This window comes from Cetorhinus maximus, unplaced genomic scaffold (assembly GCF_964194155.1).
Source record: "Cetorhinus maximus unplaced genomic scaffold, sCetMax3.hap1.1 HAP1_SCAFFOLD_1796, whole genome shotgun sequence".
Taxonomy (NCBI): domain Eukaryota; kingdom Metazoa; phylum Chordata; class Chondrichthyes; order Lamniformes; family Cetorhinidae; genus Cetorhinus; species Cetorhinus maximus.
In genome coordinates this window covers 27,394-46,665 of record NW_027597736.1, presented here as the reverse complement: position 1 = coordinate 46,665, position 19,272 = coordinate 27,394, and the positions used below count along the sequence as shown (strand labels likewise).

The following is a 19,272-nucleotide window of genomic DNA, read 5'->3' as shown; positions in this document are numbered from 1 at the left end:
ACCGATCAGGGGGCATGTTGATTATTATCGTGGATGATATTTTTTATTTTCTTTTCTCATGCGTTTCCATCCCTACATAATCTCGGCTTCGAGGTCAACCAATGACACCATTCGCGATCCCCGCCCCTTCTTCCTCCCCTGCGATTGGCTGCGGCCGATATGATTGGCACTTAATTGAACCAATCGTGTTGGCGTCCAGCACGTGAAAAGGAAAGCGCGCGGCCGATTGGCCGGCTCTCCCGAGGACTTCGGCCGCGATTGGGCGGCGGCGACGTCCATCATCGGCCCATCGACAGGCCTTTCCGACGTCCTTGATGGCCATTGGGTGAGGCGGACGTCAATCATCATTCTGTCTGTTGGGCCTCCTAAAGTCCCCGATGGTGATTGGGTGAGGCGGATACGCCAATCACCATCTGCGTCGGTGGGCCGTCCCATGACGTCAAGACAGCAACCGGCTCCGACTGGTTCAACGGGCCCCCCTCCTCCCCACCTTTGACGTATTGGGCGGCCGCATGAAAACACATCCTGCTGATTGGCCAAATCGGATACGACGCCTCTTGCTTATTGGTCCGAACCAATCCTCCCGCCCAATTTTCCCACCTGCCCCGCTTGCTGATTGGCGAATACCATCATTGAGCTACCGCGATTGGTTAAGCCGCTTAGCCACCACCCCTCCCCTCCGTCAGACCAGCCAGGGGGAGTTGATCGTGATTGGGTGAAAGAGACGTCAATCAGAGCATTGTAACGTCATGGCGTTCAGACGTCAGCGCTTGTGTATTGGCGACGGAAAGACAATAAGATGGCGGCCGGGAAGCTGTACAGGATGGCTGCGTGAAGGCCGATCCGTCCGACCATGGACGCCATCAACACGCTGTTCTCGCAAAGCGACCCTTCCATCCTGGCCACGGCCTCGCCGGCCATGAGCTCCTTCGCCAAGCAGCAGCAGCAGCCGGTGGTGGTGCCGGCGGCCGCGGCGGGCGGAGCGGACGAAACGCTGAGGAAAACAGGCGGCGCGGGGGGTGGTGTCTTAAACGAACCCTTCTACGTCATGCGGGAGTTGCCAGGTGAACGGCCGTGACTGACGGCGCGGGCGGCCAATGGGGAGGCGGGAGCGCCTGGGAGCCATTAGCTGGTTCTGACCAATGGGTGGGGAAGGGGGCGGGACTTGAGTGGTTGGTGGACAGGGCTGGTGCATTGTGACGCCATGTGCCGTGATTGATGGCGCGGCAGGCCAATGGGGATGCGGGAGCGACAGCCGTGTCTGACCAATGGGTGGGGAAGGGGGCGGGACCTGGGCGGTGGTAGAGGAGGGGCGTCCATTGTGACGCGGTGTGCCGTGATTGATGGCGCGGCAGGCCAATGGGGATGCGGGAGCGACAGCCGAGTCTGACCAATGGGTGGGGAAGGGGGCGGGACCTGGGTGGTGGTAGCGGGGTGACGTGCATTGTGACGCCGTGATTGATGGCGCGGCAGGCCAATGGGAAAGCGGGAACGCCTCCGATTGACACCCTGGCCTGACCAATGGGCGGGGAAGGCTGGGGCGGGACTCAGTCCCAGCCTGAACTTTCACCTCTGGAGCTCCATCTCAGCCTAGAATGGAGGAATCATAGACTCCACTCTCCCTCCGACTGCGTGGATGGGGTGGAGGAGGAGGGAGGGGGTCAGACTTTGACCGTTAGCTATGTTCGACCGGGGGGTGAGGTCAAGTTGGGCACCCCCGCTGCCTCCTCCTCCTCCTCCTCCTCCAAACATCACCCCTCCCCCTCTGCCAACAGTACATGGTGGCAGCGGTGGGTCCCATCCGACAAGGCGCACTGCAGCAACTTGCCAAGACTACCCTGATAGCACCGTCCAAACCTGCGCCCGCTGCCAACCAGAACACCGAGGGCGGCAGCTCCCACACACTGTCACTCAGTAACCCCTCTCCCCCAGCGCCCTGTGTTACTGACTGTATCTCTACTGATGTTAATCCAGCTCCCTCACACTGTCACTCAGTAACCCCTCTCCCCCCCAGCGCCCTGTGTTACTGACTGTATCTCTACTGATGTTAATCCAGCTCCCTCACACTGTCACTCAGTAACCCCTCTCCCCCCCAGCGCCCTGTGTTACTGACTGTATCTCTACTGATGTTAATCCAGCTCCCTCACACTGTCACTCAGTAACCCCTCTCCCCCCCAGCGCCCTGTGTTACTGACTGTATCTGTACTGATGTTAATCCAGCTCCCTCACACTGTCACTCAGTAACCCCTCTCCCCCCCAGCGCCCTGTGTTACTGACTGTATCTCTACTGATGTTAATCCAGCTCCCTCACACTGTCACTCAGTAACCCCTCTCCCCCCAGCGCCCTGTGTTACTGACTGTATCTCTACTGATGTTAATCCAGCTCCCTCACACTGTCACTCAGTAACCCCTCTCCCCCCAGCGCCCTGTGTTACTGACTGTATCTCTACTGATGTTAATCCAGCTCCCTCACAGATGTGATTGAATGGAAAACTGGAGGAGAATGTGAGGCACCTTTTCCTCGTCTCTCTGTGCGCAGAATTGACCTGAATTGCACTCGAATTTCTGAGTTTCTCTTTTACCCACGTTGTAGGAGTCACAGATCTCACCGGAAGCACTAACCTCATCACTCACTACAATCTGGAACATGCCTACAACAAATTCTGTGGGAAGAAGGTGAAGGACAAACTGAGTAACTTCCTGCCAGAACTTCCAGGTATTTAAAGGAGGAAAAGAGAGGGGGTGAGGGGGGCGGAGGGGGAGAGGTTTAGGGAGGGAATTCCAGAGCTCAAGGCCCCCCAGGCAGCTGAAGGCACGGCCACCGACGGTGGAGCGATTAAAATCGGGGGGGGGCATGGTCAAGAGGCCGGAATTGGAGGAGCGCAGAGATCTCGGAGGGTCGTAGGAGGGTTACAGAGATAGGGAGGGTTGTAGGGGCTGGAGGAGGATACAGGGATAGGGAGGGTTGTCGGGGCTGGAGGAGGATACAGAGATAGGGAGGGTTGTCGGGGCTGGAGGAGGTTACAGAGATAGGGAGGGTTGTAGGGGCTGGAGGAGGTTATAGAGATAGGGAGGGTTGTAGGGGCTGGAGGAGGTTCCAGAGATAGGGAGGGGTGTAGGGGCAGGAGGGGGTTACAGAGATGGGGTTGAAGGGGCTGGAGGAGTTTACAGAGATAGGGAGGGTTGTAGGAGCTGGAGGAGGTTACAGAGATGGGGTTGAAGGGGCTGGAGGAGTTTACAGAGATAGGGAGGGTTGTAGGAGCTGGAGGAGGTTACTGAGATAGGGAGGGTTGTAGGGGCTGGAGGAGGTTACAGAGATAGGGAGGGTTGTGGAGGCTGGAGGAGGTTACAGAGATAGGGAGGGTTGTAGGGGCTGGAGGAGCTAGGGAGGGTTGTGGGGGCTGGAGGAGGTTACAGAGATAGGGAGGGTTGTAGGGGCTGAAGGAGGTTACAGAGATAGGGAGGGTTGTAGGGGCTGGAGGAGGTTACAGAGATAGGGAGGGTTGTAGGGGCTGGAGGAGGTTACAGAGATAGGGAGGGTTGTGTAGGGGCTGGAGGAGGTTACAGAGATAGGGAGGGTTGTGTAGGGGCTGGAGGAGGTTACAGAGATAGGGAGGGTTGTGTAGGGGCTGGAGGAGGTTACAGAGATAGGGAGGGTTGTAGGGGCTGGAGGAGGTTACAGAGATAGGGAGGGTTGTAGGGGCTGAAGGAGGTTACAGAGATAGGGAGGGTTGTGTAGGGGCTGGAGGAGGTTACAGAGATAGGGAGGGTTGTGTAGGGGCTGAAGGAGGTTACAGAGATAGGGAGGTTTGTCGGGGCTGGGGTGTGATTTGAACACGAGAATGCTGATTTTAAATTTGAGGAGTTGCCACAGAATGTAAGTGTGGGTCAGTTAATGGGGAAATGGATGGACCGACGTGGTGTCTGTTAGTTTCTAACTCTGATTCCCAACACGCCGTTACTCAGAGATGAAAGAGCCTGGATGATCGAGTGGATGGAAGAGTCTCCATCGATACACCATCGGTGCTGAAACGACCATTTGCACAGGGAGAGGCTTTTCGATTTCTACGTCCTTCAACCCCTCCAACTAACTCTCAAACCCCGCTTCCTTTCTACGTTTTTCTCCTTGACGTTACACGCAATCGGGAAAGGGGAGGCCATTCAGCCCCTCGGGCCTGTTCTGCCATTCGATGAGACTGTGCCTGATCTGTGACCCTCTCTCTGCTTCCCCTTAATATCTCAAACTTCTATCCAATCACCCCTTAATCTTCTAAATTGCAGGGAATACAACCCTAGGTGTGTAAACCTCTCCTCGTAATTTAACCCTCGCAGTCCCGGTATCGTTCTGGTGAGTCCACACTGCGCTCCCTCCAAGGGGGAATATCTCCTTCCTCGGGCGTGGTGCCCAGAACTGCTCCCAGCGACTCCGGGTGTGGTCTGACCAGGGCTTTGTCCGGCCGGGACATGACTTCTACCCCCTTGGATTCTCCTCCTTGCGATATAAGGGGCGGAATTCCATTAGCCTGTCTGATTTTTTTTTTCCTCAACCTGTTCATGACATGTGAATGATCGGTGCACCTGGACCCCCAATTCTCTGGGGACCTCCACTGTTTCTCGCTTTTCACCATTTAGAAAGACCCCTCTTTTACTCTTTTTTAGGATGTCCTCCCATCCACCAACGTTGAAATCCCATTGGTCACCTGGTTTTGCTCGTTCACTCGATACAGGGATGGCTCTTTGTAACTTTAGACTCCCATTTAACACCGCTCACCGCGCCGCTTATCTTTGTGCCTGTGGTAAATTTGGATCTCTGCTTTCTACCCCATTACCTAAATAAACATGGGGCGCGGACGAGGCCAGTAAGAGGGGGAAATGGGAATGGAAATGGCGATTGGAGATCCTGTCTGGGGCGTTGGCGGTCACAATGTTAAAATTCATGCTGCAATCAACTGAGCTAACCACAGTCTCTCCACTCTCTCTCTCTGTGTCTGTGCTTCTCTCTCTCTCTCTCTCTCTCTCTGTCTGTGCTTCTCTCTCTCTCTCTGTGTCTGTGCTTCTCTCTCTCTCTCTCTCTCTGTGTCTGTGCTTCTCTCTCTCTCTCTCTCTCTCTCTCTGTGCTTCTCTCTCTCTCTCTCTCTGTCTGTGCTTCTCTCTCTGTCTCTCATTCTCTCTCCCTTCATGTCTATCTCTCTGTTTTTCTCTCTGTCTTTGGTGTCTGTCTGTCTCTTGCTCTGTGTTCCTCTGTCTCTCTCTGGTGGTCTAACCCTATCTGGGCATCTCTCTCTCTCTCTCATGCTCTGTGTTCCTCTCTGTGCTTTCGCCCTCTCTCTCTCTCTCTCTCTCTCACGTGCTCTGTGTTCCTCTCTGTGCTTTCGCCCTCTCTCTCTCTCTCTCTCTCTCTCACGTGCTCTGTGTTCCTCTCTGTGCCCCCCACTCTCTCTCTCACGTGCTCTGTTCCTCTCTGTGCCCCCCACTCTCTCTCTCACGTGCTCTGTGTTCCTCTCTGTGCCCCCCACTCTCTCTCTCACGTGCTCTGTGTTCCTCTCTGTGCCCTCCATTCTCTCTCTCACGTGCTCTGTGTTCCTCTCTGTGCCCCCCACTCTCTCTCTCACGTGCTCTGTGTTCCTCTCTGTGCCCCCCACTCTCTCTCTCACGTGCTCTGTGTTCCTCTCTGTGCCCCCCACTCTCTCTCTCACGTGCTCTGTGTTACTCTCTGTGCTTTCGCCCTCTCTCTCTCTCTCTCTCTCACGTGCTCTGTGTTCCTCTCTGTGCTTTCGCCCTCTCTCTCTCTCTCTCTCTCTCTCACGTGCTCTGTGTTCCTCTCTGTGCCCCCCACTCTCTCTCTCACGTGCTCTGTTCCTCTCTGTGCCCCCCACTCTCTCTCTCACGTGCTCTGTGTTCCTCTCTGTGCCCCCCACTCTCTCTCTCACGTGCTCTGTGTTCCTCTCTGTGCCCCCCACTCTCTCTCTCACGTGCTCTGTGTTCCTCTCTGTGCCCCCCACTCTCTCTTTCTCTCTCGTGCTCTGTGTTCCTCATTGTGCCCCTCTCCGTCGGTCTCTCTCTCTCTCTCTCTCTCTCTCTCTCTCATTGATGCAGGTATGATCGACATGCCTGGCTCACAAGACAACAGCAGTCTGCGTTCGCTCATTGAGAAGCCGCCGATCTGTGGCAACTCCTTCAACCTCCTGACCGGCACCCTCCTCACTGGCTTCAGACTGCACACAGGCCCGGTAAGGAGCACTTCACAGTGAGGTAGAGAGCGCAGCAGTGCAACCCTGTGATCACTCTTGTGTGCGTCACTAACACTCCCTTGGTGTGTGTCACTCTCTCTCTGTTCACTATCAGTTCAATATAAAACGCTGGTTAGGACACAGCTAGAGTATTGCGTGCAGTCCTGGAATCCGCATTATAGGAAGGATGTGATTGCATTAGAGAGAGAGCAGAGGAGATTTACAGGATGTTGCCTGGGCTGGAGAGTTTTAGTTATGAGGAGAGATTGGATAGACTGGGGTTATTTTCCCTGGAGCAGAGGAGATTTACCAGGATGTTCCCTGGGCTGGAGAGTTTTAGTTATGAGGAGAGATTGGATAGACTGGGTTTATTTTCCCTGGAGCAGAGGAGATTGAGGGGGGGACATGATTGAGGTGTATAAAATTTTGAGGGGCATAGATAAGGTAGACAGGAAGGAACTTTTCCCCTTGGTGGAGGGATCAATAACCAGGGGGCATAGATTTAAGGTAAGGGACAAGAGATTTAGAGGGGATGTGAGGAGGAATTTTTTCACCCAGAGGGTGGTGGGAATCTGGAACTCACTGCCTGAAAGGGTGGTAGAGGCAGAAACCCTCATAACAGTTAAGAAAGTATTTGGATGTGCACTTGTGATGCCACATGTCATACAAGGCTAATAGGCCTAGTGCTGGAAAATGGGATTAGAATAGTTAGGTACTTGTTTGACCGGCGCAGACTGGATGGGCCGAAGGGGCCTTTCTCTGTGCTGTGGACCTCTATGAGTATCACTCCCTCAGGCTGCGTCTTCCTATGTCTCTCCGTTCACAATCACTCCCTCGGGGGTGTCTCTTGAACTCTCTATAACTGAGTCTCTCTCTCTCCCTCTCTCTGGTTTCTGATCACCTGCTTTCAGCTGACCAGCAGTGCTCAGTATCCAATTCGGCCCTGCCTCGGTCTGTGGAAGCTGTTGCTGATCAACGCTTCCCAAGGCTCGACTCACAGCGTGATCAGCGATGTTACTGTATTCCGAGCGGCCTAAACGAGGCGAGGTTATTTTCCGATCGGCTTGAGGGCTGCGTCATCGGCCCCAAGGGGGCGAGTCGATGGCCATCAATTGATATCACTTCTCACTATGCCCTGACTGGTTTCTTAAAATGCCGATCACCTATCGGACCACCCCCCACCTTGCTCAGACAAGTTTATTTCTGTTCTTTTTAATAACTTCTTGCTAAGACAATGGGTGTTTAAGGGTATCTTCCTTTGACCGTTTGTTTGGGATAGGGGAGGCTGCGCGCTGTCATATCCTCAGGAAAGATACCCTGAGCTTCACCTTAGTCTGAGACTCCGCTTAATTGGCACAGATCCCTCAGTAACTCTCTCCGGAGGCCACCTGCTGGGTGATGTTTTTTCCCCCTGTGGTTGTTGGTAATCGGAGTGAGTTACTTTACCATGATAGAAACAAAAGGACGATTTGGAAAAGTTGCTTAGGACCTTAAAACTATGTCGGCCTAACACAGAAGATTACAAAATAGGTTAATACTTAACCTTATACAGAGTGCGTACAAAATATAGGTGCATAGCAGTAATCAGTGTTTAAAATGTAAGGTAGTCACGTCTCCTTATACGTTCAACGAATACATAGTCTTGAGTGATGAGAAAAATTCTGCAGTTACAAAACTAGTCACAGAGTGTCACAAAAGTTAGGTCTTAGTACAAAGAATACATTGAGTCGGGTATAATTGCTTTCATCTAAAGCACTACAAAGTAAAACCAGCTTAATGTAGGACACAAGCTGTTGTTATTCTTTCCTTCCTAGCTCTCCCTTTCCTGATAACACCCTGTTCTGATAAGGTTCTGACGATGTGGGGGGGGCGGGGGGTGGAAATGTAAGCTTTCCCCATTCAACCCTGAAGGCAGCGACTCCATGCGGCTCTGTAATAACATGGAGATGAGTGCAACAAGGGCCTCTTCGTCGCTTGTTCTGTAATTAACTCACCGGTACGTCACCTCACTGTGTCTTTAAAAACCCCCACGGTGTCTTTCTCTGTCCAATGAAGCTGAGCAGAGTTTTGCATGGTGTTAACTGCTGGTGTCCTCTTATCGGTTACAGTTTGTAAGGCATTGTATACCGCGAGATTAGCTGACCCGTAAACCTTGATTGTGTGATCGAAACTAAAACTGATCGTTAAATATCATTTTCCCTACAGGGTCCCCCTCGCAGGCTGCCCCCGTGGGCCAGGCTATGCTGCCCCTCTCTCGCTCTCTCTCTCACTCTGTATTCGATATGATGCTGACTCCATTTACCCCACACTCTGCTGCACTGCTCTGACTGCTCTCTCCCCTCTCTCTCTCTCCCTCCAGCTCCCTGAACAATACCGACTGATGCACATCCAGCCTCCCAAGAAGAAGAGCAAACACAAGCATAAGCACAGTCGGACTCAGGACCCTGTCCCGCCAGGTGGGTTCAAGGAAAAGGATTGTGGGATACAGGAGGACTCATCCCTGTCCCACTTGGTGGGGAATGGATTGTGGGAAAACAAAAACAGAATTACCTGGAAAAACTCAGCAGGTCCGGCAGCATCGGCGGAGAAGAAAAGAGTCGACGTTTCGAGTCCTCATGACCCTTCAACAGAACTGAACAATATTAGGAGAGGGGTGAAATATAAGCTGGTTTAAGGTGGGGGGAGAGAAGTTGGGGGTGGGGTGGGGGTGGTTGTAGGGACAAGCAAGCAGTGATAGGAGCAGATAATCAAAAGATGTCACAGACAAAGGATCAAAGAGGTGTTGAAGGTGGTGATATTGTCTAAGAGAATGTGCTAATTAAGAATGGATGGCAGGACACTCAAGGTATAGCTCTAGTGGGGGTGGGGTGGAAAGACTGACAGGGTATTACAGTTATAGATTTAAAAATAATGGAAATAGGTGGGAAAAGAAAAATCTATATAAATTATTGGAAAAAACAAAAAGGAGGGGGATCGGAAAGGGGGTGGGGATGGAGGGAGGAGTTCAAGATCTAAAGTTGTTGAATTCAATATTCAGTCCGGAAGGCTGTAAAGTGCCTAGTCGGAAGATGAGGTGCTGTTCCTCCAGTTTGCGTTGAGCTTCACTGGAACAATACAGCAGGCCAAGGACAGACATGTGGGCAAGAGAGCAGGGTGGTGTGTTAAAATGGCAAGCGACAGGGAGGTCTGGGTGATGCTTGCAGACAGACCGAAGCTGTTCTGCAAAGCGGTCACCCAGTCTGCGTTTGGTCTCTCCAATGTAGAGGAAACCGCATTGGGAGCAACGACCGCTTTGCAGAACACCTTCGGTCTGTCCGCAAGAAAGACCCAAACCTCCCTGTCGCTTGCCATTTTAACACTCCACCCTGCTCTCTTGCCCACATGTCCGTCCTTGGCTTGCTGCATTGTTCCAGTGAAGCTCAACGCAAACTGGAGGAACAGCACCTCATCTTCCGACTAGGCACTTTACAGCCTTCCGGACTGAATATTGAGTTCAACAATTTTAGATCTTGAACTCCATCCCCACCCCCTTTCCGTTTCTTCCCCCTCCCTGTTGTTTTATCCAATAATTTAATACCTCAGCCCCATGCCCCCTGCCTCCAAGTGTAAATCTGCTTTTCGGTCCCTAACAGCCCACACTCCTCCTTTTACCACCTTTTGTAACTCCCGCCAGTAACTGGGAGCGGGCGGAGCCGGGTCACCCCTGCCCCAACTGGGTGGGGAAGAGGATTGTGGGATACAGGAGGACTCGGCACTGTCCCCCGCTGGGTGGGGAAGTGGATTGTGGGATACAGGAGGACTCGGCTCTGTCCCCCGCTGGGTGGGGAAGTGGATTGTGGGATACAGGAGGACTCGGCTCTGTCCCCCGCTGGGTGGGGAAGTGGATTGTGGGATACAGGAGGACTCGGCACTGTCCCCCGCTGGGTGGGGAAGTGGATTGTGGGATACAGGAGGACTCGGCACTGTCCCCCGCTGGGTGGGGAAGAGGATTGTGGGATACAGGAGGACTCGGCTCTGTCCCCCGCTGGGCGGGGAAGTGGATTGTGGGATACAGGAGGACTCGGCTCTGACCCCGCTGGGTGGGGAAGTGGATTGTGGGATACAGGAGGACTCGGCTCCTTCACCACTGGGTGGGGAAGTGGATTGTGGGATACAGGAGGACTCGGCTCTGACCCCGCTGGGTGGGGAAGTGGATTGTGGGATACAGGAGGACTCGGCTCTGTCCCCCGCTGGGCGGGGAAGTGGATTGTGGGATACAGGAGGACTCGGCTCTGTCCCCCGCTGGGTGGGGAAGTGGATTGTGGGATACAGGAGGACTCGGCTCTGACCCCGCTGGGTGGGGAAGTGGATTGTGGGATACAGGAGGACTTGGCTCCTTCACCACTGGGTGGTCCTTATTCAAATTCCATCTCATTTCCCCCCTCGCTGCAGAAACACCCTCCGACTCCGATCATAAGAAGAAGAAGAAGAAAAAGGATGATGATCCCGATCGGAAGAAGAAAAAGAAAGAGAAGAAAAAGAAAAAGGTGAGGTTGAGGGTCAGTCCATTAGTGACTAGAGGGGTGGGGGGAGTGGGTCACTCCATCAGTGACTGGATGGGGTGGGGAGCTGGGTCAGCCCATTTGTGGGGGGGGTTGGTAGCAGTGGAAGCTGGGTCACTCCATCAGTGACGGGGTGGGGGGGGGTGGGCGGGTGAGTTGGGTCAGTCCATTAGTGACTGGGGGGGGGGGGCGAGTGGGTCACTCCATCAGTGACTGGGTGGGGTGGGGAGCTGGGTCAGTCCATCAGTGACTGGTTTGGGGGGGGTGTGGAGGTGGGTCAGTCCATTAGTGACGGGGAGGGGGAGCTGGGTCAGTCCATTAGTGACTGGGGGTGGGGAAGCTGGGTCACTCCATTAGTGACTGGGGCGGGTGGGGAGCTGGGTCAGTCCATCAGTGACTGGGGGGGGGAGTGGGGTGGAGCTGAATCGGTCCATTAGTGAAGGGGAGGGGGAGCTGTGTCAGTCCATTAGTGAAGGGGAGGGGAAAGCTGGGTTAATCCATTAGTGAAGGGGAGGGGGAGCTGGGTCAGTCCATTAGTGAAGGAGAGGGGGAGCTGGGTCCGTCCATTAGCGAAGGGGAGGGGGAGCTGGGTCAGTCCATTAGTGAAGGAGAGGGGGAGCTAATCAGTCCATTAGTGACTTGTGGGAGGGGTGGTGCTGGGTCAGTCCATTAGTGCCGGGGTGGGGGAGCTGGGTATCAGTCCATTAGTGACAGTGCGGGGAAAGCTGGGTCAGTCCATTAGTGACTGTGGGGGGGGTGTGGGTCACTCCATCAGTGACTGGGTGGGGTGGGGAGCTGGGTCAGTCCATCAGTGACTGGGGGGGGGAGCGGGGTGGAGTTGAATCGGTCCATTAGTGAAGGGGAGGGGGAGCTGTGTCAGTCCATTAGTGAAGGGGAGGGGAAAGCTGGGTTAGTCCATTAGTGAAGGGGAGGGGAAAGCTGGGTTAGTCCATTAGTGAAGGGGAGGGGGAGCTGGGTCCGTCCATTAGCGAAGGGGAGGGGGAGCTGGGTCAGTCCATTAGTGAAGGAGAGGGGGAGCTGGGTCAGTCCATTAGTGAAGGAGAGGGGGAGCTGGGTCAGTCCATTAGTGACTTGCGGGTGGGGTGGTGCTGGGTCAGTCCATTAGTGCCGGGGTGGGGGAGCTGGGTCAGTCCATTAGTGACAGTGCGGGGAAAGCTGGGTCAGTCCATTAGTGACTGTGGGGGGGGTGTGGGTCACTCCATCAGTGACTGGGTGGGGTGGGGAGCTGGGTCTGTCCATCAGTGACTGGGCGGGTGGAAGCTGGGTCAGTCCATCAGTGACTGGGGGTGGGGAGTTGGGTCAGTCCATCAGTGACTTGGGGGGATGGTGGTGCTGGGTCAGCCCATCAGTGACTAGGTGGGAAAGCTGGGTCAGTCCATCAATGACTGTGGTTTGGGGGGGGGTGGGGGGCAGAGATGGGTCAGTCCATTAGTGAAGGGGAGTGGGAGCTGGGTCAGTCCATCAGTGACTGGGGTGGGGAGGAGTCGGGTTAGTCCATCAGTGACTGGAGGGTGGGGGGATCTGATCTGGGTCAGTCCATCAGTGACTGGAGGGTGGGGGGATCTGATCTGGGTCAGTCCATCAGTGACTGGAGGGTGGGGGGATCTGATCTGGGTCAGTCCATCAGTGACTGGGGGTTGGGGTAAGTCTGGGGGGGGGGGGGGTGGGTTAACGAGGGGGATTTGCGCCTGGTGCCTCCATGGGGGACGGGCACCTTTGTTTGAATTTTCCTTTTCTGTGTTGTAGAACCGCCATAGTCCTGAGCACCCGGGACTGAGCAGCTCCCAGCCCAGCAGCAGCAGCAGCCTACGCTAGAACCATCCGGTCACTGAGTCTGGAGGAGCAGGGGACTCTCAACCCCAGCCCCGTCACTCCTCTCTCTCCCTCGCTCCCTCCTTCTCCTCTGCTGCCTCTCCACCTCTGCACCTGCTTCATTGTAAAGCCCCCCGCCCCCCCCCCGACTGCTGGGTTGTGCCAGCTCCTTTGGCACTGCAGCAGATGCCAGTGGTGGGGGTGAAGAGGTGAAGGCCCACCCCCCCGAGAGGGTAAAGAGACCGGTGAGTGCTGAAGTGCAGACACCTGATTGCCCAGGATGATAGGATGACCCGTTACATTTACTTATTACTGAATCTTTTTTTAATTTAATTTTCCATTGTGCAATAAATGTTTGTGTTTTTTTTATTAAAAAGTGACGTTCACTGTGTCTTTCTCTGGTAGTGTTCACCAGTAGTATCCAGTGTCAGCATCGAGCGCTCCCAGGGCAGGTACAGCATGGGTTAGATACAGTGTAGAGCTCCCTCTACATTACCCTGACAGTGTGTCCCTCCCACTTTATACCCAGTGTCAGCATCGAGCGCTCCCAGGGCAGGTACAGCACGGGTTAGATACAGTGTAGAGCTCCCTCTACATTACCCTGACAGTGTCCCACCCTCTCCCCACTTTATACCCAGTGTCAGCATCGAGCGCTCCCAGGGCAGGTACAGCACGGGTTAGATACAGTGTAGAGCTCCCTCTACATTACCCCGACAGTGTCCCACCCTCTCCCCACTTTATACCCAGTGTCAGCATCGAGCGCTCCCAGGGCAGGTACAGCACGGGTTAGATACAGTGTAGAGCCCCCTCTACATTACCCTGACAGTGTGTCCCTCCCCCACTTTATACCCAGTGTCAGCATCGAGCGCTCCCAGGGCAGGTACAGCACGGGTTAGATACAGTGTAGAGCTCCTTCTACATTACCCTGACAGTGTCCCACCCTCTCCCCACTTTATACCCAGTGTCAGCATCGAGCGCTCCCAGGGCAGGTACAGCACGGGTTAGATACAGTGTAGAGCTCCCTCTACATTACCCCGACAGTGTCCCACCCTCTCCCCACTTTATACCCAGTGTCAGCATCGAGCGCTCCCAGGGCAGGTACAGCACGGGTTAGATACAGTGTAGAGCTCCCTCTACATTACCCTGACAGTGTCCCTCCCCACTTTATACCCAGTGTCAGCATCGAGCGCTCCCAGGGCAGGTACAGCACGGGTTAGATACAGTGTAGAGCTCCCTCTACATTACCCTGACAGTGTGTCCCCCACTTTATACCCAGTGTCAGCATCGAGCGCTCCCAGGGCAGGTACAGCACGGGTTAGATACAGTGTAGAGCTCCCTCTACATTACACTGACAGTGTCCCACCTCTCCCCACTTTATACCCAGTGCCAGCATCGAGCGCTCCCAGTGCAGGTACAGCACGGGTTAGATACAGTGTAGAGCCCCCTCTACATTACACTGACAGTGTCCCACCTCTCCCCACTTTATACCCAGTGCCAGCATCGAGCGCTCCCAGTGCAGGTACAGCACGGGTTAGATACAGTGTAGAGCTCCCTCTACATTACCCTGACAGTGTCCCACCCTCTCCCCGCTTTATACCCAGTGTCAGCATCGAGCGCTCCCAGGGCAGGTACAGCATGGGTTAGATACAGTGTAGAGCTCCCTCTACATTACCCTGACAGTGTCCCACCCTCTCCCCGCTTTATACCCAGTGTCAGCATCGAGCGCTCCCAGGGCAGGTACAGCACGGGTTAGATACAGTGTAGAGCTCCCTCTACATTACCCTGACAGTGTCCCACCCTCTCCCCACTTTATACCCAGTGTCAGCATCGAGCGCTCCCAGGGCAGGTACAGCACGGGTTAGATACAGTGTAGAGCTCCCTCTACATTACCCTGACAGTGTGTCCCTCAGCCTATCAGCAGTGTGACATTACTCTTGTGTCTCAGATTATGGACCCAAAAAATCAGATGCAGTTGCCTCAGTCCTAAGCTCTGTAATTCCATCCCCAAATCCATCTCTCTCTCTCTCTCTCCTCCTTTGAGACGGTCCTTAAAACCTATCTCTTTGGCCAAGAGTTTGGCCAGCTGTCTCCTTGTGTGGCTTGGAGTCCAATTTTAATTGCTAATTGTTCCTGGAAATTGCTTGGGATGTTTTACGACATTGAATGTGCTGGATCAACACGAGCTATTGTGGAGAGGGTCAGGGAATCCCAGAGCTCAGGGCCCCCCAGGCAGCTGAAGGCACGGCCGACAATGGTGGAGCGATTAAAATCGGGGGGGATGGTCAAGAGGCCGGAATTGGAGGAGCGCAGAGATCACGGAGGGTCGTGGGAGAGTTACAGAGATAGGTTGGGTCGTAGGGGCTGGAGGAGATTACAGAGATAGGTTGGGTCGTAGGGGCTGGAGGAGATTACAGAGATAGGTTAGGTCGTAGGGGCAGGAGGAGGTTACAGTGATAGGGAGGGGGTGTAGGGGCTGGAGGAGGATACAGAGATAGGGAGGGGTGTAGGGGCTGGAGGTGGTTACAGAGATAGGTTGGGTCGTAGGGGCAGGAGGAGGTTACAGAGATAGGGAGGGGTGTAGGGGCTGGAGGAGGATACAGAGATAGGGAGGGGGTGTAGGGGCTGGAGGAGGATACAGAGATAGGGAGGGGGTGTAGGGGCTGGAGGAGGTTACAGAGATAGGGAGGGGGTGTAGGTGCTGGAGGAGGTTACAGCGATAGGGAGGGGGTGTAGGGGCTGGAGGAGGTTACAGAGATAGGGAGGGTCGTAGGAACTGGAGGAGGTTACAGAGATAGGGAGGGTTGTAGGGGCTGGAGGAGGTTACAGAGATAGGGTTGTAGGGACTGGAGGAGGTTACAGAGATAGGGAGTGTTGTAGGGACTGGAGGGGGTTACAGAGATAGGGAGGGGTGTAGGAACTGGAGGAGGTTACAGAGATAGGGAGGGTTGAGGCCATGGAGGGATTTGAAAACGAGGATGTGAATTTTAAAATCGAGGCGTTGTTTAACCGGGGGGTGGGGGTCAGTGTGGGGTCAACGAGCACAGGGGGTGACGGATGAAGGGGATTCACTTTGAGCTCGGACACGGGGTGGGGTGGGTGGGTGAGGGGCAGCTGAGTTTTGGATGAGCTGAAGTTTGCGGAGGGTAGAATGTGGGAGAGCCTCGGAATAGTCGAGCCCGGAGGGAGGGGAACAGGGGCCTGGGTGAGGGCTTCCGCAGCGGATGAGCTGAAGCCGGGGTGGAGTCGTTGGAAATGTGCGGTCCTGGTGATGGTGCAGACGTCTGCACGGTTCCGGCCCAGCTCCAGAGGCCGCATGGCTCCTGCAGTTAACGGTAACAAGGCGAGAGAGAGGAAAATAACACACGCGAGGAAATTGCCCTCGAACGCAGGGAGCGGGAGTTGGAAAGTCTCCAGGCGGCGCGATGGCTCCCTCCTTCCGATGTCTGTCCGACGCTAGAGTCTCCCGCCGTCCAGAACCCTATAAGCAACATTGCACTACTGTGTGGATATCTGAACAGCAGAGGCAACGTTGATAGGGTTTCGGCCTACAGGGAAAGGCTTCAGGCTGTCCGCCCCGTGCAGCAGCTTGGCTCGATTCGACAGGACGGTGGTTGGTTGGTTGGTTAGTTGGTGGGGCGGTGGGAGCGTGCTTCCGGTCCAGCTCAGGAGGTAATGGCCTCTAGCGAAAGCCCCAGCACAGGAAGAGGTTTCCAACTCTGGTCCAGTTCAGAGGCGCAGATCTCTCGACCTGGAGAAAGAGACTTCCGTCACTGCCCCCCACCCCGCAGCCCCCCTCCAATTCAGATACAGCGGTCTCGGCCTACAAGAACAGGCTTCTATCATCACTCCCCCCTCCAATTCAGATACAGAGGTCTCGGCCTACAGGAAGAGGTTTCTATCATCACCCCGCCTCAATTCAGAGGTCGAGGTCTCGGCCTACAGGAAGAGGTTTCTATCATCACTCCCCCCCCCAATTCAGAGGTCGAGGTCTCGGCCTACAAGAAGAGGCTTCTATCATCATCCCGCCTCAATTCAGAGGTCGAGGTCTCGGCCTATAAGAAGAAGCTTCTATCATCACCCCGCCCCAATTCAGAGGTCGAGGTTTCGGCCTGTAGGAAGAGGCTTCCATCATCACTCCTCCTAATTTAGAGGCAGGGGTCTCGGCCTACAAGAAGAGGCTTCTATCATCACACCCCACCCCACCACCCCCCCCCCCCCCAATTCAGAGATAGGGGGTCTCGGCCTACAGGAAAAGGCTTCCTTTACAGCCTCCCTGTCCCCATTCAGAAGCAGGGGTCACGGCCTACAGGAAGAGGCTTTCATCACCCCGCCCCTGTCCCATTCAGGGACATAGGTGTGGGCCTACAAGAAGAGCCTTATATCATCACTCCCCCCGAATTCAGAGATAGAGGTCTCGGCCTACAAGAAGAGGCTTATATCATCACTCCCCCCCCCAATTCAGAGGCAGAGGTTTCGGCCTACAGGGAGAGGCTTTCATCACCCCACCCCTGTCCCATTCAGGGACAGAGGTCTCGGCCTACAAGAAGAGGCTTATATCATCACTCCCCCCCCCAATTCAGAGGCAGAGGTTTCGGCCTACAGGGAGAGGCTTTCATCACCCCACCCCTGTCCCATTCAGGGACAGAGGTCTCGGCCTACAAGAAGAGGCTTTCATCACCATGCGCCCACCCACCCCCCCACTCCTTCCCTGCCACCCCCAACTCAGAGATACAGGTCTCGGCCTGCAGGAAGAGGCTTCTACCGCTGGCTCAGGAAAGCGACGCAAAGCTCAGGTACCCACTTCCGTCCCGATCGCACCCCCGAAACCGAGAGGCCGACGGCCGCCTCTCCGAAGCCTCCCACCTGCCCGCGCTCTTGTTCCCAGCCCGAAGGGTTGTTGTTGTTGCGGGGGTGAGGTTGGGCGGGGGGGGTGGGTTGCGTGAGGCGTGATCTCGTACCGTCCAATGCCCTTTTAATATTGCACTGCCTTCTTATATTCACAGTAGCACAACTTGAAAAGGGCACTGGCCAAACAGCCGTCCATCGCAGTGCCCGGTGGTCCTTTTGTTTTTAGCCACCAGGTGCCTCGCCCTCCGCACCCCCGCCGAACCCACCCTCCACACCCCCCACCCCCACCAAGCCCCCTGCCCCCTTCCAGGCCACGTTGCTGTGAAAGGGGATACCGGCCAATCCCATTCCCGCCCTTGGCGTGGGAGACGCTCGGTAGAGCGGACGGACTCTGACCTTTCGCCCTCCCTCGCTTTCCGGGAGCCCCGTTGCCACCAGAGCCCTCAGCGGAGGGGGAGGGGGAGAGAGGGAGAGGGAGAGGGAGAGGGAGGGGAGCCTGGGAGAGATAGGAGAGGAGGGCGGGAGGAGTGACATTCCGAGCCTGCACCAGGGGTGACAAAACCTCCGACCGAGACAGCGGCAACAACGGCCAATTCGCAACCGTCTGGACCCGAGGTGACCCCCTCCCACCTGCACGACCTCCATCGCCTTGAGCGCCAGACTCGGCCCTGTCTCCCATCTGCTGCTGTAACCTCCTCCAGCCCCCTACAACCCTCCCTATCTCTGTAACCTCCTCCAGTCCCTACAACCCTCCCTATCTCTGTAACCTCCTCCAGCCCCCTACAACCCTCCCTATCCCTGTAACCTCCTCCAGCCCCTACACCCCTCCCTATGTCTGTAACCTCCTCCAGCCCCTACAACCCTCCCTATCTCTGTAACCTCCTCCAGCCCCCTACACCCCTCCCTATCTCTGTAACCTCCTCCAGCCCCTACAACCCTCCCTATCTCTGTAACCTCCTCCAGCCCCAACAACCCTCCCTATCTCTGTAACCTCCCTCAGACCCTACAACCCTCCCTATCTCTGTAACCTCCTCCAGCCCCCTACAACCCTCCCTATCCCTGTAACCTCCTCCAGCCCCCTACACCCCTCCCTATCCCTGTAACCTCCTCCAGTCCCTACACCCCTCCCTATCTCTGTAACCTCCTCCAGTCCCTACAACCCTCCCTATCTCTGTAACCTCCTCCAGTCCCTACAACCCTCCCTATCTCTGTAACCTCCTCCAGCCCCTACAACCCTCCCTATCTCTGTAACCTCCTCCAGCCCCTACAACCCTCCCTATCTCTGTAACCTCCTCCAGCCCCCTACACCCCTCCCTATCTCTGTAACCTCCTCCAGCCCCTACAACCCTCCCTATCTCTGTAACCTCCCTCAGACCCTACAACCCTCCCTATCTCTGTAACCTCCTCCAGCCCCCTACACCCCTCCCTATCTCTGTAACCTCCTCCAGCCCCTACAACCCTCCCTATCTCTGTAACCTCCTCCAGCCCCTACAACCCTCCCTATCTCTGTAACCTCCTCCAGCCCCTACAACCCTCCCTATCTCTGTAACCTCCTCCAGCCCCCTACACCCCTCCCTATCTCTGTAACCTCCTCCAGCCCCTACAACCCTCCCTATCTCTGTAACCTCCCTCAGACCCTACAACCCTCCCTATCTCTGTAACCTCCTCCAGCCCCCTACACGCCTCCCTATCTCTGTAACCTCCTCCAGTCCCTACAACCCTCCCTATGTCTGTAACCTCCTCCAGCCCCTACAACCCTCCCTATCTCTGTAACGTCCCTCAGACCCTACAACCCTCCCTATCTCTGTAACCTCCTCCAG

At 55.4% G+C, this 19,272-nt stretch overlaps 1 protein-coding gene across 1 annotated transcript; it reads left to right on the top strand.

Annotated features, from left to right (window-relative positions):
- Window positions 1–19: 19 nt before the first annotated feature.
- On the top strand, window positions 20–12,997 carry LOC144676656 (mediator of RNA polymerase II transcription subunit 19-B-like). The gene is made up of 6 exons (XM_078537025.1): window positions 20–1,064; window positions 2,594–2,716; window positions 6,097–6,230; window positions 8,590–8,686; window positions 10,662–10,756; window positions 12,539–12,997. Exons 1-6 carry the CDS (start codon window positions 854–856, stop codon window positions 12,605–12,607), a joined length of 729 nt encoding a protein of 242 aa, XP_078393151.1. The 5' UTR covers window positions 20–853; the 3' UTR covers window positions 12,608–12,997.
- Window positions 12,998–19,272: the final 6,275 nt, after the last annotated feature.